Consider the following 23,689-nt stretch of genomic DNA (forward strand, 5'->3'; position numbering starts at 1 on the left):
AACGCCCTCTATCGCTATATATCTGATCTATCCCTCTCATCAAGTAATATTCTAGTAGTTGGTGATTTTAATTTACCCCATTTACCCTGGCCTCACATATCTGGACAGCAAGCTGGATCCTCAAATTGCAATTTTACTGACATGTTTCTGAAATCCAATTATTTTCAGCTAGTTGATAAGCCGACGAGATACCGCTCAGGTCAAACTCCATAATGATGGATCTAAATCGAGTAATGACTCGATTTAGTAATGGTAAATGATCGTGATCTTTTAACTGATATTGAATATCTTCCACCGTTTGGGAAATCTGACCACGCGACGCTTCGATCGTCTATTCAGTTTCATTCTCAAATACCTAAAGTAACTCAAAAAAAATATGTTACTGTGACTAATGAAGTTGCTCTCAATGAGGATCTGGCTGCTCTCGACTGGAATCATCTCTTGCAGGGTTTGGATATTGACGAGATGTGGAATAAGTTTGTCGATGTTTTCAACGAGTATATTTCATCCAACTCTTTTCGTAGAGAAGTTCTCAATAACCCTTCTAAACCATGGATCACTCGAAATATTTTCAGCATGATTCGTCAGAAGAGGGGACTCTGAAGAAGGTATCTGGCTAGTCGTAGACAGGAAGATTATATAGTCCACCACAAGTTCTCCAACATGCTTTCTGCTACCATTTATGACGCTAAGAAACAACACGAGCTCAATATTGCATCTTCTAATGACCCAAAAAAATTTATAAGTATGTTCGAACATTTTTTGATACTAAAGTCTCCACTCCTGTCATAAAAAAAAACTTCAGGTACTATTTGTCAGAGTTATCTGGAGAGTGCTGAAGTTTTTGCGGATTCGTTTCTCAACGCTTTCACAACTGAGCCGCCGGGAGCCATGCCTAGAGTTTCAACACCCAGGCAATCCGTTTCACTTAGCGGCGTTTCTTTTCCTGTTGATGTTCTCGAGGAGAACATCAAGAGGCTCAGTAGCAATTCTGCCGCTGGTTTGGATGGGCTGACTACAAAGCTCCTGAAAACTTGCGCTCCCTCCCTTTCCAACCCATTGAGTATGATTTACACGCGTTCTCTCGAATCGAGGAGAGTACCTACTGCATGGAAGAGGGCAATCGTCACACCAGTCTTCAAGAAGGGTGACAAGTTTTCAGCTAGTAATTATCGTCCTATAAGGTTGCCTCCAAGGTGTGTGAGAGGATGGTGGTTGATCAATTGCAGAATTTTCTCCTTACCAACAAAATTTTGCCGCCCTGCCAGCATGGGTTTTTACCGGGAAGATCCGTGTTGACATGCCTGATGAGGTGCGTCGATGATTGGAGTAAATCTGTCGATTCTGGTATACCAATCGACATAATCTACCTTGATAACTCTAGGCCTTCGATAGGGTACCACTTCGTCGTCTCGCTCACAAACTTGAATACCTTGGTGTACGTGGTGACTTGTTGCATTGGATTGTGTCATTCCTTGGTGACAGAGAATTTCAGGTTCGTATTCGTGATCCGTTGTCCTCTCCCAGATCTATCAATAGTGTGTCGCAGGGATCTGTCTTGGAGCCTCTACTTTTTCTCTTATATGTTTCCGATTTACCTTCTCTTCTGACTTCAATCTGCTCCCAGTATGCTGACGATCTCAAATTGTATGCCAATCCGCTTCTTCATCATGACATCATACAGAAAGATCTCGAGTCGATTTGGCATTGGTGTAATGAGTGGATGCTCCCCCTGAACGTTGAAAAATGCGTAGCCTTGCATGTCGGCAAAAATAATCCAAGACATACCTATGTTCTGGAAAATATTGTTTTGAGAACAACATACAGCCATAATGACTTGAGAGTGATAGTGACATAAGATCTTTCGTGGTCCAAACATGTTGAGTATGTGTTATCAAAGGCGAGACGATCTACCTACCTGATAAGCAAAGCTTTCCATGGATGTCACCCAGAAGTTTGTGCGAAGATCTATACCACTTATATTCGACCTATTCTGGAGTTTTCCGGTCCAGTATGGGGCCCCCACCTGGTGCGAAATGTCGAGGCTCTTGAAAGGGTCCAGAGATGGGTAACAAGGACAGTGGAATACTTTGAATTGCAGCGGCAACATCTTTTTTCTCTTCAAATAAGGCCTGGACCACTTCCAACATGCATTCTTTCACTATTTCACAATCTGAAAATGGGTTCTGGTGTTTGTTGAGTGTCCAGCAAACACTCAATGCTGCTTCTGTGGCCCTTTCTTGCTCGCTCATGCAACTAGCTAGTATGTTCGTGCTTTTTTCGTGAGAACTTAGGTGAGCATTGAGTTTTTTTTTTCGAGCCTCACTGGCAAGAGGATAGTTCTTCTCAAATTGTTGATGGGTTGTTTCGTAGTGTCGCTTTAAATTAGCACTTTTAATAATTGCGACGGTCTTATTACATATCAGGCAAACTGGAACTGCCTGAGGCCTATCAGGCAGCGTGAAACAGTATTGTTCAGTCCACTCAGTCAAAAATCTTCTATTTTCGCTGTCCAGCTTACGTTTTTTAGAATCCATATTATTACGTATGAAACGTTTCTCCTTGATCTCTTCTAAAAGAAATGGTTCTGCAACAATCTACAAACGGAACTACGCTTGACGACTTACGAAGAACCGCCAATCCACTCCATTTCTTCCGCACCTGCGCACTACCAATTTCGATATTCAACGAAGTTACGGGTGCGACAAAGTTATAGCGATGCCTTGTCGACCGAAGCCCGAAGCGTTTACCGGGTCGATTCGAACGCACATCGCACGAATCGTTGGCGGGTGAAACAGGTCATGAATGTATTTCGAATGAATCAAAGTAGAATCAGAACCAGAAGTAGTAGGTTTTGGATTAAATGTTGCTTTAAAACGTATGAGAGTAAGGCGAGAAGGGACAAAATTTCAAAATGAAAATAAAAAACAATCAAACTCAACAATATTTGACGGTCCAAGTTTTACCCTTTCGCGGTCCGTATCCGGACCGCGGTCCGCCTGTTGCTGACCCTAGGTCTAGACCCACATATGAAGAACGACTCAAACTACTCCATCTACCAACATTAGCAGAGCGTCATTTGAGAGGAGATCTAATAGTTACATATAGAGCAACACACCAAATGCTCTACGGACTCGATCATCATAACACCTTCTTCCTCAATTTAAATCACCTCGGGGTCACGAATACAAGCTTCTGAAGCAAAACTTCAGAACGACTACAAGACAGCAGTTTTTGCCAAATCGGGTGTTCAACGTCTGGAACAATCTGCCTGCGGATATTGTTGGAGCCCCTTCTGTGAACGCGTTCAAGTCGAGATACGACAGGTGGTGTGCTCGGCGGTGACTGTGTTTGTGTGATTTGTCTTTGTGCTTGTTGGTGTTTTATGCTTTAGTTTCTCTTTCTGGTGTACTTATATTTGAATTTAATTTTTTATTTCTGAGCTTTTATAGGTTCCAAACCTCAGCTCTCATTTCATTTAATAATAATAATAATAATAATAATAATAATAATAATAATAATAATAATAATAATAATAATAATAATAAATATGTCTGGCCTGCCTGGCAGCTATCTGGTAGATGGCCTGCCAGGGAGCCATCGTAACGACGTAGACGGTGCAGCCAGCCACGCCTGCTGTCCGCAGTCCCATTCCTTCTTTCTCTCTCTTTCACATCCTTTATAGGGGTGCTCTTTCTGCTCTCATTTCTCTACCCCTCACCCAAACCGAGAAAGGGGAGCACAAACCCATGAAAATGGTGATTACGAGAAGCCTCGGAAACAAGTCGCTGCCTGGGGATCGTCAGGGCATGTCTGGAGCCGGCGCTGGACATGACAGCATGCGGGACGTCGGTGGCAGGATGTTGAGGAAGCGGGCTCCTGCTGCAAAAGAAGCTACAGCTCCAAAGCAACAACAGAAACCAACGAGTCCAATTCAATTGCCGACTCGAACCGCTGAAGGTGCTGCGCAGGATATTCAGCCAGTGCTCACCCAAGCGGGGTTAGTTAGAAAGCGCATGAAGTGGACAACGTCCATGAATGAAACTATTGTACGCATATATAACTCCATCACGGGACTAGGGCAGAACATGAACAACTATAGGAAAAAGCTCCATGAGGAATTCTGCAACGCCTACCCAAATCTCAATGTCACTGAACAACCAGTGGCAGACCAGTTCCGCGTAATTCTGAGAAATGAACTAATACCAACAACCCGAATCGCCGCAATTAAACGAGAACTTCAGCGTCCGCTAGCAATAGAGAATAACACCAACACCTCTGATGAAATTCACATACCTGGGCAACAACAGCCAGAAGACATTGATACTGAAAGTCCTTCTTGCAAAGCAAATGAGCCTGAACACCAGGACGATAGGGAAGAGCTCCACCGACAAGTTGACTCTGACATGAGGAGATACTTTGCCGAACTGGAAGGAACAGATCCTCTTCATCGAGTAGCACCTCCACGACTCAATACATCCAAGAAACTGTCACTTATATTCGACATCTTGAATAAGGACGTTTTACCTGAATACCTACAGAACGGAAGTTCATTGGAATATCTGCATCTAGTTTTTCACTGTGCAGCGCTGACGACAGCGAAAACCATAGGGGCAAAAATTCGCCGAACGAACAACGATGGTCCAAAATTACACAAATTACACGCGCCAGCATGGCAGAAACGTCTTCAACACAAAACCGAAAGGCTAAGGAGAGACATTGGACGACTGACGGAGTACTTGAACGGGAATTGAGGAAGAAAAGTTGTGAAAGCTGCCAAAGAGATCATGGATAGAAACAGGACACACACAGAACGAGAGACGGAGAATGCTACAGCTCACCATTGCCTCGACACTCTGAAGCAAAAATTAAGTCTGTATGCAGAACGCCTGAGGAGATATAAAAGCAATTATAGCCGGAAAAGAGACAATAATTCATTCGAAAAGTCGGAAGAATCTTTCTACCGGTCACTCACATCGTCGGATGGAGAAAATGGAAAGTTACCACCAAAGGAAGCCATTGAATCATTCTGGACCGAACAATTATCAACGAAACCTCAGTTCAATGGAGATACCGGATGGATTGAAGATGAAAAATCTGAAGCAATAAAATATAAGCCGATGCAGCATAACATGATCACAATTGAAGAATTAAAATCAGCTATCAGAGGACTGCACAACTGGAAAGCACCTGGGCCTGATGGATTACAGAACTTCTGGATCAAGAAACTTTGGATCATGCATGACAAATTGACCGCCGCAATAAATGATGTCATTGAAAATCCTGAAAGAATGCCAGTATTCCTTACACATGGCACAACATACCTGTTACCTAAAGACCAAAGGAATACAGAAGACCCATCCAAGTACCGACCGATCACATGTCTTCCAACGATGTACAAATTAATCACATCGTGCATATCAAACCGAATTCACAACCATTGCGAAAGAAATAACATCATCGCCATGCAACAGAAAGGATGCACCAAAGACAGCCGAGGGTGCAAAGAACAACTAATAATAGATTCAGTTATCTGCAATCAAGCGTTCTCCTAACGAAGGAATCTTTACGCTGCGTACATAGACTACAAAAAAGCATTCGATTCTATACCTCACGAATGGCTCTTGACGATCTTGAAGATCTACAAGGTGGATCCCAATATTGTTAAGTTCCTGAAAAACGCCATGTCAACCTGGCGTACTAGTCTTCAAATGAAAGCAGCAGATTGCTCCATTACAACAGGACCTATTCCAATAAGACGCGGAATTTTCCAAGGAGACTCGCTGAGCCCTCTGTGGTTCTGCATGGCCCTGAATCCCTTGTCTCATAGATTGAATTCTACGGACTACGGATTTTCCATCAAGAGCGGCAGTAGAACTATGATGAAACTGAATCATCTCCTTTACATGGACGATTTGAAACTTCGCATCTACCAAAAAACAAATGCAACTGATGCTGAAAATGGTGGAAGGATTCTCGGAAGACATCAAAATGAAGTTTGGACTAGAAAAATGTCGACTGCTAAACATAACGAGAGGGAAAATAGAAGATGGTACGTTCAAACTCAAGGAAGGTGCAGAAATTGAAGCATTAAAGGAAGGAGACACATACAAGTATCTAGGCATAAAACAGGCAAGAAAAATCAATCAGACTCAGATGAAGAAAGAATTAACGGAGGAGTTCACCCGAAGATTGAGGAGGATAATGAGAACTGGTCTTAACAGCAAGAATCTGATAAAAGCGATTAACACCTACGCTTGCTCGGCGCTGAGCTATTCATTTGGTATTATCTCTTGGACGACCACCGATTTAGCAGCTTTACAGAGAAAAATAAGGACGATGCTGACTAAACACAATAAACATCACCCCAAAAGCTCAATAGAACGGACAGAGCTGCCACGACATCTTGGTGGTAGAGGAATTGTTGATTTGTCCAACCGTATGTCCCAGGAAATTGAAGGACTTCGAAACTACTTCTTGAGCAAGGCAGCTTCGTCAGAACTCCATCGAGTAGTTTGTGTTGCTGATACTTCTACACCGTTAAAGCTTCACCAGGATCACTTGGAAACCGTCGAACACTCTGCAGAAATTAAAATGCAGAAACTGATTGGCAAACCTTCGCATGGAAGGCACCAGAACGAGGTCAACCATGATCACGTTACCATATCTGCGTCGAACTACTGGTTGACTTCCGGAAGGTTGGTTCCTGAGACATAGGGCTTCATGCTCGCCATCCAGGATCAGGTGATTCCAACAAGAAATTACATGAAGTACATCGCCAATGATGCCTCAGTGGCGGACGATAGCTGTCGTTATGACTGTGCGACACATGAAACTATCCAGCACATCACCGGGGGATGTCAGAAGTTCGCGGGCACGGAGTACAAAAATATACATGATGCCGTTGCCAAGATTCTTCACCAAGAATTGGCACTAAAACACCAACTTCTAAGTTCGAAGAAGGTTCCTTATTACAATTACCATCCGGATGCTGTGTTGGAAAATGAACATCACAAGCTCTACTGGGATCGCACGGTTCTGACAGACCGGAAAAGAACCCACAATAGACCAGACCTCATATTGCTCAATAAGGATGAGGACAGAGCACTATTCATCGATGTGACGATTCCAAATAATAACAATCTTCTAGACAGGCACACTGAAAAAATTTCAAAATACAGAGATCTCGAAGAACAAACCAGAAGACAGTGGAAGCTGAAAGATATCAAGACCATCCCTATTGTCATTTCATCTACAGGCGTGATACCGAAGAAACTACTGGAGAACTTGAGGAAACTTCACTTGGACGACAATATCTATAGAGTCATGCAGAAGGCGGTACTGCTGGGAACGGTGAGAACTGTACGCAAGTACATGGGGAATGCAGAGGAACACCGTCTGCGCCCACAGGAAGTGCGAGTGGAGCAGGAATCCAACCTACAGCAGGGAGGCGAGGAGCGACCCGGACCCGACCACCACCACGAGCCCGAAAACATGGAAAGGGCTCCAACAGAGCTTAATCCTTTTGATATCTGAGATATCTGGGATAAGTGAATTTTCCTCTGGAGAGGAGTGTGAAAGCCGCAAGGCTGAAGTCATAATAAAAAAGAAGAATATATCTCATGCATAAAAACAAAACGACTCATCAAAAATTTTCTACGCTATGAGAAAAATCAGGAAACAGATACGAAAAGTAAGCTCACCTGATGCTTTCTGCAGAACCAACGATCTAGACATGGACTCTGGCAGATGAACACGGACTTTGAAAATTAAAACGAATTAAAATTCCGAGAACACATACACGTATAGATCCTACACAAACTTCATAGACGGAATCAAATATTCCGTAGCTTCGCTAGTGGGCACTTTCACTTCGACTTTCTCTTCAACTTTCACTTTTAAAGCTCACGTCTGCTCCTGTCAAGATCTTACTCGACACTTGGCTTATATTACCCAAATCCCCACCCTTTTTCTCCCACTTGGATCCGGATTCCTAGAATCCCGAAACCAGAAAAACAATTTGGCAACACGCCATCGGGGTTGGATCCCAGATAAAAAACTTTATAAATGGCCAAAACTAGAACAAACAAAGCAGTTCGGTTCCTTTACTTTTTCAGGAAATTCTTTTGAGAAATGACCTCTGACTCCACAGTTGAAACAATGTTCTAAATTATTTTTCTCATGTTCTATGTCACCTTCATCTATTTCAGTTTCTCGTTCACATGCCTTCCTAGAAACTGTTTCTGGATCTTTTCTTTGCTCTTGGGCTGATTTGGTACTTTTAATTTGGTCATATTGGTCATCCTGAATAACTTCAATGATATATTGAATCACAGCTTCTGATTCAATATTTCCTCTGCTTCCAATTTCTCTCATGATCAGTACCTACATGTTCTTGTACCGACTCTTCTCTTTTATTCCTTGTCATCAATAATTTATGAATTTGAGCACTACTTTCATGAACCTCAAATTCTATAATTATTTTTTTTTCAGAATCGACCACTTTGTTATTCCTTTCTCAGACTGAATGAAGAGTTCCGCAAGTCCTGTCAGAGATTTTTTTGCGAATATCAACTTTTGAAGTTCATTCCATTCCATCAACACTGAAATTTCTTCAAAATCCTCAATCCATTTGCCAAATGGATGATTGTCTTTTCCATCGAATGGTCTGAAAGTATCCCGCACATCACTGAATGATAATGAAAACGAACCCTTCATTTTCACAACTAACGAAAAAGTCTCTCCTCTTCGCTACTGAATCACGTCCAACTCCAATAGTCTTCAATCGTCCTGCTCAAGTTTTCGACCATTGGACTCCATACGTCTCTACTTCTTTTTCTTTATACGTCTATACAGGGTCTTTCACGAGGAACCTCACCCATATTTATACGGGAAACTACTGAACGTATTTTCATGAAATTCAGCACTTATAAGTATTTCACGATGCTGATGAAATCTAAAATATTTTCAAGGCATGAGCACCTCCGGTTTTTCCGGAAATGACGTCAACTTCCGTTTTTCAAATTAGAACACCATTTTTTTAATGCAGAAATAGATTCCTTAGAAAATTTCAAGTTATTTTGATGTAACATTTTTCAGTTTTGGTTGGAAAATTCTCTCTGAGCGGGAAAATTCGAAAAAAAAAATCGAAAATAGAGCTCCGCTGAAACAAGAATAATTCCAAGGTTTTTTGATGGAAAATTTTCATTTTTGGGATTTTTCAAGATGTAAGATGGATGTATCTACTTTAAAAATCGAAATCGCGATTCATGATACAGGGGGTGAAAAAATCGCTTTCAAAGTTAGGGATGACAAAATCGTGAAAAATCAATTTTTTCAAATTAGAACCCCATTTTTTTATGGCAGATATTGAATCTACGTTAAAAAATAATGTGAGTGTATGCATCACACCCTTGCCCTAAAATGGATATTTTCTGAGTTATTCACAAAAAACTGTTTTTCGTCTTGAATTTTCAGCTATTTCTTTTCCCTTCACGCCAAAAAGATGAAATTTTCAGGAATCATCGATTTCATAACTTAATACGAATTATCACCAGATTAATAGTAAACACAAAATGCTACTGAATAAAGAGGAATTTGGCAGATGTAATTAGTGATATCTATCATTAAAAAAAAAGAATGTAAAACATGGTAAGTTTTTGCATATGGTTCATAAGGAATTATTCATTTATCACTGGAGAGAAAACCGATAGCCGATTAGTTGAAATAAAGTGGTTTCCGATACAAATTCGAATCAAAATTCGCCATCTATTTAGGAACAACCTGTAACGTTTTTCTCTTGCATATTAGGGTAGTAAAATCTAAAACATGGTTTAAGTAACAGTTCCTGAAAATTTAATCTTTTTGGCGTGAAGGGAAAAGAAATAGCTGAAAATTCAAGACGAAAAACAGTTTTTTGTGAATAACTCAGAAAATATCCATTTTAGGGCAGGGGTGTGATGCATACACTCACATTATTTTTTAACGTAGATTCAATATCTGCCATAAAAAAATGGGGTTCTAATTTGAAAAAATTGATTTTTCACGATTTTGTCATCCCTAACTTTGAAAGCGATTTTTTCACCCCCTGTATCATGAATCGCGATTTCGATTTTTAAAGTGGATACATCCATCTTACATCTTGAAAAATCCCAAAGATGAAAATTTTCCATCCAAAAACCTCGAAGTTATTCTTGTTTCAGCGGAGCTCTATTTTCGATTTTTTTTTCGAATTATCCCGCTCAGAGAGAATTTTCCAACCAAAACTGAAAAATGTTACATCAAAATAACTTGAAATTTTCTAAGAAATCTATTTCTGCAATAAAAAAATGGTGTTCTAATTTGAAAAACGGAAGTTGACGTCATTTCCGGAAAAACCGGAAGTGCTCATGCCATGAAAATATTTTAGATTTCATCAGCATCGTGAAATACATATAAGTGCTGAATTTCATGAAAATACGTTCAGTAGTTTCCCGTATAAATATGGGTGAGGTTCCTCGTGAAAGACCCTGTATACGTCTTGATTTCTTGAATGTCTTTTACCTTTCGTCTTCCTTGATTAGTCCTTAAATAAATCTCTCGTCGATAAACCTTTGTTGAACCTCTAGTTCGACCAATGTCAGGGAAAAATGACACCTTGTTCTCAGCTTTTGATTTTATCTTTATCCCGGACAGGTCCCCAAAATGTAGGTTTTTATAAATGTCTAGTTTGATTATTATATTCTTCTGAGCAGTTTGAATAGTTTAATCATGAAAACAACTTGATACACCGTCGTAACTCCTTTTAATTTTTAGATACCGGTCGAGTATCGACTTTTGTTATCATCAAACTCTTTTTTAGTAATTTTTCCGAATATCTCAATTCTAACGTCTTTTTCAATTTACGTCTGAATTGACAACTATCTTTCTAGCCGGCAAATTCTGAAACTAAGCTCAATATTTAGTACTTAATTTGTTCTAATTTGTTCCGTATAGAACTTTTCAAGCACCCTTATAGTTTTTGAGTAATTCGCATTTCTATGATTTGGAGCTGACTTCACACTCAGCACCATTATTTTTCAGTTTCGAAAAGATTTTGATGCCAATAGTTAGTACCCAATTTGTTCTAGTAAAATTATTCCAATATCTCAATTAGATATTTTTTTATTCACATTCATATGTTTTAGTGCCCAGTTCACACTCGCACCAACACTTTCTGCTTTTAGAAAAAATTTCAATGCCAATATTTAGTACCGAATTTGTTCCAATTTGTTCCGTTGAAATGACTTCAATATCATTTTTGGTTTTCGAGTAATTCACTATTGTTTTTGATGAAGCGTGAAGTTAGCGAAAAGGTTTAAAATTTAGACTTTTTTTTACGCCATTATTTTGTGTCTAATTTGTTCCAATTTGTTCGATATCATAAGTAATTTTTGACTTATTGACGATTTTCTCTGTTTCACACAGTTCGCCATCTATGAAACCCAATGTGTACTTAACAAGCTTCCTTTGATACACTGATGGGAGCAAAATTCGTTGTCTACTGAGGGGATGCCGAGAACTATCGCAGCTAGAAGAAAACGGATGACACATTCTCGAGCTCTTTTTTCATGACTAATCCAAATCTGAAAACAGAACCGGCTTATCATTTCTAGATTTTGAGTTAAAATCAAAAATGGGGATTTTGACGAATTCGAAAAGTTCTCATAGCTTTTTTGTGTTCGAAGTTACATATCTGAAACTTACTTTCTTAGTCACTTTTATACGTAGATTTTACTGACCGAATCTTTTTTACCAATTCAAAAATAAACAAATTCAATGAAACTTTGCATTTAAAACAACGAAAGTTTGCCTAATGTTTCGAAATGAAAAAATATTTGGTCCTCGTCAGTGGATTCTACGACGAAAAGGGTCTGTAGAAGGTTCAAGTTTCAGATCTGTAACTTCAAAGACAAGAAAGTTATGAGAAATTTTCGAAATAGTCAAATTTCATTTTTTGCTGATAACTCAAAAACGGTTTTCACCATTCTTTGTTTCTCTGAAAAAAAGCTCGACAATGTGTCATCCGTTTTCTTCCACCTGCCATAGTTCTCGAGTTTCCCTCAGTAGACAAAGAATTTTGCCCACCCTGTATACACCAGCGACTAATTGTTCGGGTGAGAGAAGCATTTTTTGCTTGAAAAAGTTGAAAAGTTAGGTACCTAAGAACCAAATTTAACCAAGAAAAGCTGAACGCTTTGGCTCTTTTGTGTGTAAAGTCATAACTAAACAAAATTTCGTATGACGACATCGCAGAAAGATATTTTAACAGCGGGTTTCATAAAACTTTGATTGTCCGATCAACGCTTGATTTCTAAAACGAAATCACTGAAACCTTTTCATTGCTGATATATTGAACAAGTAAAAATTGTGAATAATTTAATGGACGTATGAACATAATTTGATTCGAGAATGATATTATGAATGATCATGACTGAATTATCGATTGAAAACAAATTGACGTTTTCTGTTGGTCAATCAATATGCCCTGATCAAGCTTTATGAAACCCGAGGTGAGACTTTTATGACTTACGTTCCTATTCTATTGTTATCGTCAATAAGATTGTGGCCATATAATACATATAATAATATTAATAGTAGGGAAGGTCTTTTCTTTTTTGTGCCTTTTTAGTGCTTAGTTACAGTCCCCTAAAGATGGCGCCCGAAAAGCAACTTTCACGTATTGAATCAACCAGATATTTTATACGCGTGGGAAGGCATTAAAAAAATTTTGGTTCTCTTTGTCTATGATAGAAAGGGGTAGAAAAATCCATCCTTGATCCTTGCTTCGCAAGAAACTTTTTCGATATTGATATCTTATAATAAAAAATTGATTTCGGATAACTTAATCCATTCTCAAAAAATCATCTCGAGATTTTTGTCACATATGCTCATCAAGATGATTGTCTACACAAACGCAGAAATATTCTATATGCAATTTGTTTACGGCTTTTTTTTCTTGAAAAAACGCAAGTTTTCCCAAGAAACAAGAGACCTTATTCATTAAGTATGGATCATGCTATCCAAAATCAATCTTTTATTTTGAAATATGGATATGGAAAAACGATTCTTGCGGAACAATGTTTAGGGGTGGCTTTTTCTAGCACTTTCAACCATAGCGCCGAAAATTTCTACCCCGCATAAAATATCTGCTTGATTTCATTCTTGTCAGTTTTTCGATTCTCAAGTAAAAAATTGAAAACTGCTTTTCGGGCTGTAACTAAGCAGGGGGACTCAGAAAAGAAAATTGCACACTAAAGGTCCACCCTATTTTCTGACGAAGAATCAGCCCCTTAATTATTGCAACTATTCTTATGGACCATGTTACCATGTATATATGGTGCCATACTAAATGATAAGAAATATCTTCTTTTCGTTTGATATAGAATATATTTATTCTATTTCAAACTGGGTGCCCAACAAAAATGATTTAATTACGGTTATTGAATGTATAACACTGTGTGACTATTATCAATTAATATATCCATTACTTTGCCCATTAGAAGTCTATGACTAAATTTTATTTCATTCAGAAATAAACGTTCTATTTCTTGTGAAATCCCAACTTAATCGATGCGTTGTAAAAATTATCTGGAAACTCGGGAACTGACACATCGATTCTCTAGGTCACAATAATTATGAGTAGTTATTAGGACCAACGTGTACAAATCTCAAAGTTACATTTTCACTGACACAAAAATTTTCATTAATATTTTGAACTAAATAATTATGGTAAGGGCGGCAAAATTTGAATCGCCTACTGGCGGCAAATATGTAAATCCGTTACTGTGCTGCATCGGGAAAGTGATTCGACCATTGGTAATTCTGATCACAAAGTATTGAGTTCACGAAAAATAAATGCATATTCAACAGTCGCTATGGAAACTCCTATGTAATTATTGAGTCGTATGCATAAAGAAGAGTATTTGCTTTTACTATAATACTATCTTTGTCAGTTGCCTATAAAATGTATAATTTCATTTCAATAAACTGAAGTGAAAGCATTTACTACTTCTTTATGCATATGGACCATTGTCTTATTATTCAATGGTGAAATGAAAAGCAGGAAAACTATCATATTCTTTCTCGTTTAGGTGAATAGTTACATATGAAACATTTTTGAAAATCAGCAAAAAATTTGCAACAAATTAAAAGAACTTTCAACTATAGTTTACATTTGAAAAATCAGAAAGCCCGGTTATATCTCGATAATGACCGAATCGAAAAATGTAATACAATGGTATTGAAATTACTTCCTCATAAAAAAGTACTAATGTCCAAATGATTTTCGAGTAAGAGTTGAAAAAAGCGAGTAATTCAGCATCATGGAAATGTGAATTTAAGGAATTATAGGCCGATTCTGCTTTCAGATTTGTATTATAGTCAGGACGAAAGATCTTGAGAATGTGCAATCAGTTTTTTTCTAGCTGCGATAGTTCTCGAGAATCCCTCAGTAGACAACGAATTTTGCCGACGAATTTCGTAGGTACATCCACTTCATCAGGAAAGACTAGATGCTGACCATGGGTTTGGTCTCATTTGACCTCGTCAGGGCAACAACTTTCACACTTCGATGAAAATAGAACAAATTGGTGGACCCCTCAATCGATGTGAACCGTCGCTATAATGCCCGAATAAACACTAGCGTTACCTTAGAGAAAACTAGATCCAACTAAATTCTCTGTTAATTAAGAACCCGAATGAAGATGGCAGCTTTCATCCATGTGTTCCAACTCTAAGGGTGACCGGCTACTGAATGCGAAGTTATGCGAAGCTGAGCGTTTTCAATGCTAATATAATTGACAAGCTACGAATCGAGTGACGCAGCTCGTCATTTAGCATTGAAAACACTCAGCTTCGCACAATTTCGCATTCGGTGGCCGGTCACCCTAAGTTTGCCGGAAAAACTTTTTTCGATGTCATCAGTGTCATCCTACCTATGGCGAGATAGAGAGCAGTGGTCTTCCACTCGTGTTTACGCAGTAAATGCTGACTGGGTAATGACTAAGCCTTCGAATTAAGGCGCTCAGAAATGAACGAAATTAATTAAGATACACAATTTACCCATTGATATGAAAAACAACAATCCTATTCATTGAGATAGGAGTTGTGTTGCTCTGACGAGGTCAAATAAAACTGAAACAATGGTCAGCATCTATTCTTCCTCGATGGAATGGAATATCTGCTGATACTCAGAGTGATGATAGTTCTCTAATACGATGTAGATCGTAACATTTGTTGATTTTTAAAGGGGAAACACATTATTAACACGCGACGCGAGCTGATGAAACGTGACGCGTGTTGAGTCGAATCAAATGTATTGATTTCTATAGATCAGAATCATACTATGAACACCCGACGCCACGCCACGCGCGTACAAGTTATGCGTCAGCTCGCGTCGCGTGTTAATAATGTGTTTCCGCCTTTATATCCATATACTTATTATTATACAGGGTGTCCCGGATAAAATGGGAAACATTTTAATTATGAGATAGAGGGTCGAGGGTCACGAAAAACCCCCTTGTAGTGTCTATGAGTTCTAGATTCTGATTTACAGGGTGTTTTTCAAATTTGAATGAAAATTAAAACCACTTTTTCTCCTGAAAGGAATCACCGATTTATCCGAAATTTGGAATGAAGATAACTTGTATGAGGTTCCAGAAAACTGCAATCAAATATCATTCGATTTGCAGGACCGTATCACATAAATTTGGACAGTCCTTAAAAGTTCGCGAAATCACCCTCTGAAATGAATTCCATGATTTCTTCCATATCTTTGTAAACTGCAAAATTGATTTATTCAATTCGCCAAATAATATTGCATAGCACCATCCAGGTTGCCAAGGACTAATTTTTTTTCTTGATAGTGAATAATTTTTCTCTAGTGTCGATATTTAACATCCTATTCCTCTCACAGCTAAGTGAATTCTGAATATTTATGAATTTAATCAATTGAATATGCATTGAATGTTAATTTTAGTTTTCATCTGATCGATTACATCAGTTTTCTGAAGTTCAACTAATAGAGATACAGTGTGAGATAGAGAACACTATCTGACCTTAAAAAGTTTCCCATCTTATCCGGGACACTCTGTATAATACCTACATCGAGTGATTTTTTTTGGTATTCCTAACAAACCCAACAGAAAATTAAGCTCCAGTCTAATTAAGCAGTTCGAAATTGCTCGTTTTCCTTATTTCAAGTCTTAGCCACTGATCCAAAGATTAACACAGAAAACTAAAAAATGACCACCAATGAGTCACAATTAGTTCAAATAGCCAACTATTTTGGCAACTGCACAGGATTAGTTAATCTCTTCTCTTTTGTACTTGATCTTAACACGACGGTTTAAAACATAGATTAACTTTAATCGGAGATTTCTTAATCGGAAGTTTAAACTACGATTGATCTTACGGGCCTTAGTCTGAAAAGCTTGGAGACCCCCGCATTAGATAATCCGAAAAATTGAAACAGATCAGATCTTTCTCTACAAATTTTCCTAATTGCATAGGTGGGAGGATACTCAACAGATACACCAAATCTTCCATCAGCTTCAAAGTGTTTGAGATCTCACTTTGAAAAGCCTTATTCACATCCTCCAAGTCCTTAAGAATTTAAAAAAAAAGTCAAATACAAGTTTCTCTCATCTGACTGCACATCAAACAGTTGTTGTGCTACGTAACATCTTTCTTTTTCTTTTGCTATATAAAAATGCAATTTCAAAATGTTCCATTGAACAATGATCTTATTGATAGCATTGCATCTAGCCAACTACCTTGTTCCACTCAGTTTATCAATTTTTGTTGGATTCCGCTCATTCATTGTCTCATATAACTTTTTTATATTCAATTTGTCGCTTTGAGCTACAACTTACCCAATGGGGAATTCCCCTCAATTTGGGTTATCACAGCATATGTAAGTTTGAACTGAATAATTATGAGTTTATGAGTTTCATTCATGATTTTTTCAAATGCACCGCGGGAACTATTCAAAATCATTCTTCAAATATGGGGTTTTAAAATTCAAATCGTTTCGAGTTTACGATTTGTTTTTGAAACCATGAAAATAGATCGATGAAGGTCATGAAGATATAAAAGAATGGCGATCGAAATGCGAGATGATGCAAAAGTTATACCCAATGAAGCAAAAAAAAAAAGAAAATTCATTTCTTTATTGACGATGAATAAATTTTGAGATTCTGAATACAATGAAATTATCATATTATCGCATATCGTCGTTAAAACCCGAAAAATGTGTAACTCCATTTTAGCTGATTTTACAGGAGAGGCAAAAAACTTTTTATTATTACCCGTACTCCCTTAATATTTACCTTTGTTTTCACAGCAAAGCAGCACTATTTTTCCACTACTTCTTATGAAATCCACTGATGTGATGTGAATATATGCACTGACGCCGTGCTAGTGTAAGGGAAGTACACGTATTTCTTTTAAACAATTTGAAGTACGGAGATACACATTATTCTATTTTGCGCGGGAAAAATATTTAACTGTTTGAATAACTACACAAATTTCTGAGCATGTAGATGTTGAAAACCGCTAGGGGATGGCATCAAAATCGCTTTTTTGATCAAATTGGGAGTTACACATTTTTCGGGTTTTAACGACGATATGGCACAGCATATATTTTTTTTAAGCACTTCAGAATAGCTCCTGCCACATATGCTACCGAAAATACAACGGTGTTTCCAGAAGAAACTTCTCTTGAAATATCAACTGATAGTTCCTGAGGTGACATCTGGAACTGAGTTATTTGATCGGTCAAAGAAGCATCTTCTGGAACTTCCCTCTCCTCGCTCTTAAGGAAAATATTGAGGAATGATTTTAATTTGCAAAAAAGTAGATTTTCATTATCGTCACAATTTCTCCCCTGAAAGCTCTGATGAACCAATCATTGAGGAGTTGTGTTTTCAGGGTTCCAATGCTTTGCTGCACTATAGGATTGTCATTGGATCCGCAACCATACCTTATTTGCCCAAACAGGTTCTCCAACGGATCTTGATTCAAAGATGTGGTCTTTAGGGTTTAACTATTATGCCTCAAGTATTTCCAGATATTTTGAATCGCATTGATTGACTGGAGCCAACCTTTTAGAGAAGGTGGCATAGATTTTCGGATGCTGCCATTTTTGTTATGCCTCATGAACTGCCAATTTTTTACCTCCTCATGTTTCTCCTTGCTTGCCATTGATGCTGTCGAATAGCATGTCCACCTTTGAAATGACAGTAGTAGTTTATAAGGGAATTATACATCTGATTGAATTGAAGAAAACATGAAACCATATAAACTAAATTGATATTTTATAGAAATGAATATAATACCCGATGATGGCAATGTAGAAACACCTGATCTACCAGCATGTTCCTCATCAATTAGGAAAGAAATGCTTTCCAATGTACTTATTGAAACATCGGAATGAGAGTTAGCATTGTAATATCTGAATATGACAAAATTATTGAAATAAGATTAATACCTGCAGAAGAGGGGATACCCAAGCCATGGAAATAGCATTTTTATTGATTTTCTGTAAAATTGCATCAGTGAAAGCTTCATCCCTACTGAAGTGGTTGTTGAAAATTCTGTGATGCCTTCTAACGACAAATTCTTCCAAACCCAGAGTTTGCATCCACAACTGATTCCTGCGAAAGAAAATGTAAATTTTCCCAAATGATCTTGGGTTTAAATAAACAATTTTTTTTACCTCTCAGGGTTGTATGGAAAACAAAATAATTTCTTCTGACTCAGAAGCTCCATATAATAATCACTTTCTATCAGCCATAGTAAAAATTCAAATCTAAATTAAATAAGTCACTCTCAAAATTCTTCTGCACGAGGAGTTTTCTAAAGAAATTCAAAAATAATTCTTGCAGATCAGATGGAGGAGGGGATTGTCTCGATATAGCGCACCATCGCTGACACGTCTCAGTCGACCTAGGAAAGTCTTAAAAAGTAGTACGCACATTGTGTATCATTTAGTAATATGGAAAAGAAGCGAAAAATGAACTGTGAATTCAGAAAATTCAAAGATCAATGGAACTTTCAATAAGGCGCTGTGTTTGATTTGCAATAAAACCATAGCTGTTATGAAAGAATACAGTATTAGACGTCATTATGAAACAAAGGTTTCCCAAAATTATTCTAAAGTTCGCGGGTAGAAAAATTTGAATATTTGAAGCGCGGATTGAAATCGCAGCAATCTTTGTTTACGAAATTCAATACTGAACAAGAGGCTGCAAAACGTGCGAGCTATCGTGTGTCCCTTGAAATCGTAAAACGTGGAAAACCATTCGGCGATGGTGAACTGATCAAAAAATGCGTAGTTGCAGTAGCCGAAGAAATTTGCCCCGAAAAGGTAAATTCATTCAAATCTGTCAGTTTGTCAGCAACGCAGTGGCTCGGAGGGCGCAGGACATTGCAGAAAATATAACATCTCAACTTTCTGTCAAAAATGAACATCTCGAATGGTTTTTATCTGGCCTTAGATGAGTCATCGGATGTGTCTCAGGTGTTAATTTATATTAGAGGTGTAAACAAAAGCTATGAAGAACTTCTTGATATCGATAGTATTCACGGCACGACTACTGGGGAGGATCCTTCTAGAGGAGTTGACAATGCCATCATTGGCAGAATTTCTGAACTTTGGATATGCAATTGATGAAGCAGCTGTAGGAATACAGAAAAACGAGATTGACATTGTCCGAGAAGATGCAAATGCTTTCTGTTTGAATTATGCAAACAGATGCAGAAAAGATTTCCAAAAAATATTGAAATATTATAAAAAAATTAATATTTTGACCCCGGAAAATGCAACGGCGCAAGTAAGAAGACCAGAGATCACTCCTCTGGCTATACACTTCAAAAGTATATGTGCAGATGTTGATAAAACAGTGAGCGAGTGGGAGGCCCTCCATCGTATCGAATGGAAACAAACTGAGAATGTAGAACATTTTGCATTGAGGTTTCCGAAAACAAAAATGCTCAAGAGGAGGCACGTTTTGGAGAAATATCTAAGCTTGCTATACCTACCTCTGCTATCTCTGCCCTTCGCAAATGCGACTGTAAAAAGAGCATTTTCCTTAGTGAATATAATTAAAGTGAAGTTAAGAAGTGGATTGTCGATTTCAAGCACGGAAGCAATTTTGAGAGTTCGATTTCATTCAATGAAAATCGGATGTGCCGCCTTTAAGCCCACCGAAGCTATGATAAATAATTTTAATATAAATATATATCGAACGAGTGCAGAAAATAGTTCTGCTCTATACATCTTCTTAGATTAGATGCAAACCAATAATTTCCATTGTTTTTAGAATCTGATAGTAATTTTTTATATGCATATATTTTTTTTATTAAGAATGATTAAACATTTATCATATAAGTTCTGTGTATTCATTTATAGAGAAATTGAAAAATTTTCAGATTTCCTTTCAAATTTGTTTATACAATATTGATTTTCAAAAAATTCAAAATTTATTGTTTTTTTTTTATCTGAGGGTAACGCTAAAAATCAACAAATAAAAATCTGGGGGATTTTGCGGAAAATATCATGATTTTGGGGGAATTTTGGGTATTATCTTGGGTATTTTCAATGAAGTCCTGCTCGGACCTTTCTTCTCGATTGACTGGCTTGAGTCTGGCAATATTGACCTCATTGCGCAGAGTCAGCAAGATGGAGTCAGAATATAGGCAAAAATCGAGGTAGACTATTTCACGCATACAATTGCATTGTCAATGACATGATATGGTACTACATAGTATAAGTTGAAAAATATATGTATATACAATAAACGAGAATAGAGCATCGTCCCCTTCTTGAAGAAAGGAAGATATTCTTCAGAGTCTCAATTCGTGGGCAGAGGACACAGTTTGATCGAATTGAATCAGTAAACTAAGAGCGTTTGAAAATAATGCGGCAATGTATAAAATTTCATCATGATATGCAATTCTGATACTCCAGACTGTTGATGTAGTGCAATAAAAATTATATTTATCATTACTTCCCGTTCCCCTAATTGTGGGCTATGCTGTTATAGATTCTTTTCTACCAAACATATAATTCAGAAGACTGGACAGTGATTCTTTTTTTTATTTCAAGGTTCTAGGGTCAACCAAGTACTAGGTTCCGAAGCAGCCTTATGGACTGAACAGGTAGATTCCACAGCAGTAGATTCCAGACTGTGGCCTAGAGCTGCAGCTATGGCAGAAACATTGTGGTCTGATCCTCAGACATCGTGGCGCGAAGCGGAAAGTCGTCTTCTCATTCATAGGGAGAGATTAGTAAGGAGGGGTATTAATGCAGATGCTTTGGAGCCTGAATGGTGTTTACAAAATGAGAACGAGTGCCCTATTGATAAAGTGTAGACCTCTCTCATGAGTTGAATATGAAACATACAGAAATGAATAGATATATCTTTCTATCAAAATATGAAATTAAGACATGAATTAAAATGATCCACTGAAAAGTTTCAAGTTTTTTTTATTTATAATACTAACAATATCTTTTAGATCCCTCAAGACATTTGAAATGCATAGGACAAGTCCATACAACGAACACAGAAAAAAAATTATTTTTGCTCATCAGACGAAAAATATTTTTCGTCTGATTTTTCGGAGTCTGCTATAGACTCCGAAACGTTACAACATGAAATTATAATTTCAACGTTATTTATTTTCAGTTCATTGTCAGGCAACAATTTTTTCTAGTTAATTTGCTCCTGACAAATTAGTGCAAGAATTTACGCAGAAGCAAATCGTTTATTTCATTTTTAATTGATTTTGTTTCAGAGATTGGGAGTGAAAACCATAAAAAGTTTATTGAGAAATGCAGAATCTTCCCAGAATACATTTCAATCGATATCTCATTCTACATTCATCATCCCGGTACTTTTCAACGCTATGTTAAGTCTTTCTTCCAACCTTTCGTTTTATTCTTTGAATTTCCTCGCACTGAGCAATGTGAGCTTCAAAACATGTATCAGAAACTTCAAATGATTGTGACTACACCGGGTAAGTTTCATATTTAGATGTCACATGAGTTGGGATTAATAAAGTTTCCTCATATCTGGTAGAAGTGTCATGAAAACTATAGAAAATTTATCCATCTAGTTTCCGTGCTCCTCAGTACGCCGAGTGCTGTCAGTAGAGGCAACTACCCCTTCAGTTACTAAAGGTTTGATTGGCACTTTGGTTCTGCTTTAGAATGTAAACTTGAAACCGCACGTCTGTCAGGCGTGAGGGTCGCCTTATTAGTAAAATTTTAAAAATGAGAAACTATTACCAAAATGAATGTTGCACGAAAATGACTAACCATCTTTCCTTAATTGTAATCATATGCATTGGAAAAATGGTAGCTTTTTTGAAACAGATGCTGTAAAATATATCAAGAAACTAATGTTTCCTTTTTTTGTTATTGTTAGTGATGCTCACTTGTGATACTAGTGTGTTCCAGATTGAAACTCACTTTTACTTGTAACTCGTCTATTGACTTTACAATTATTGAGCGTGCCTAATCTTGTCAATTTACGGCAAGACAAGCAGGGCAATGGTTTCTGGGGGGCTTTGGGCCTGTCACAAGTTTGTGCTTTTTGGATGCTGAATATTCATATATTCGATAGATTATGGCCGGTGAAAGATCGGCAATATTCAATTGAACACACACTTATACAAAATTTCAGTTTTATTCAGATCTGCTTTATTTATCATTATTTTCGATTTTTTTGATATTTTTGATGACCTTGGTATCGATGTGTATTAGTGATTAGAGGTTTCTTTTCGGTCGAAATTTCAGAGACTCAATTGGACAAAATGCCGACGTTTCGATTTTATTTTAAATTCATCTTCAGGGCTCTAAAATAGATGACAAACTTTATAGTAAGAACAAGTGAAAATTCAAAGGAATAGAGAATAGATCTCGAAACAGGACAAATATAACAATTATTGAATAAGAACATTAATCAGACTAACAAAGAAATAAATATGATCAAAAATATCTTTGAAATTATCACATATATACAAATAGCAATTAGAAGCTACTCACATTGCCAGTTGGTCTCTATTGTCAATTCGAAAATTAAAAACAACGAGGATGAAATAATAAAAGACATTATATACGGTTGACTAACTTGTACGAAATAAAAAACTTCAAGGGAAAATGAACTGGACGAATGACATTCAGTGTTAATCATCTGATAATTATCAAATAAGAAAAACGAAATAATATGTAGGTAAACTCAAGCGAACACGAACAATACAAATCTGTGGATGTTATAAATCTTGTATTCTCTTTATGAGATCAAAATAGGCCGTATTCAAGTTATCAATGTCGCTTCTTTTGTTAACAGAATTCGTATCTTTTTTAATTTCAAGCATTTCACAGAACAATCTTTTTTTCAAGTTGGTTGAGTATCTAAAAAAGTGACACCTTCAAAATCAAAAGAGTGTAACGTATTCAAAGTATGTTCAGCTAATGCTGTGTTATTATCTTTATTTTTAATGGGATTGTGAATATTAACACAGTCTCTTTTGTGTTCAGTTATCCTCGTGTTGAGGTATCTATTCGTCTGACCTATGTATACCTTGTTGCAATCTCAGCAAGGTATTCTATAAAAAACATTTGATTTCGAGTCGAGTGCAGTTTTTGACTTAAATCTGGAATAAA

General features: G+C 37.4%; 1 protein-coding gene across 1 annotated transcript in view; it reads left to right on the forward strand.

The window, feature by feature from the left end:
- The window catches only part of LOC123306773 (chitooligosaccharidolytic beta-N-acetylglucosaminidase), a 79,275-nt gene extending 57,778 nt beyond the window's left edge, over positions 1-21,497 (forward strand). The window contains exon 5 of the mRNA XM_044888911.1: positions 21,128-21,497. Within this exon, the coding sequence (XP_044744846.1) occupies positions 21,128-21,393 (266 nt within the window). The 3' untranslated portion in view covers positions 21,394-21,497. The remainder of the gene's footprint in view (positions 1-21,127) is intronic.
- Positions 21,498-23,689: the final 2,192 nt, after the last annotated feature.

Source organism: Coccinella septempunctata, chromosome 2, assembly GCF_907165205.1.
Source record: "Coccinella septempunctata chromosome 2, icCocSept1.1, whole genome shotgun sequence".
NCBI lineage: Eukaryota > Metazoa > Arthropoda > Insecta > Coleoptera > Coccinellidae > Coccinella > Coccinella septempunctata.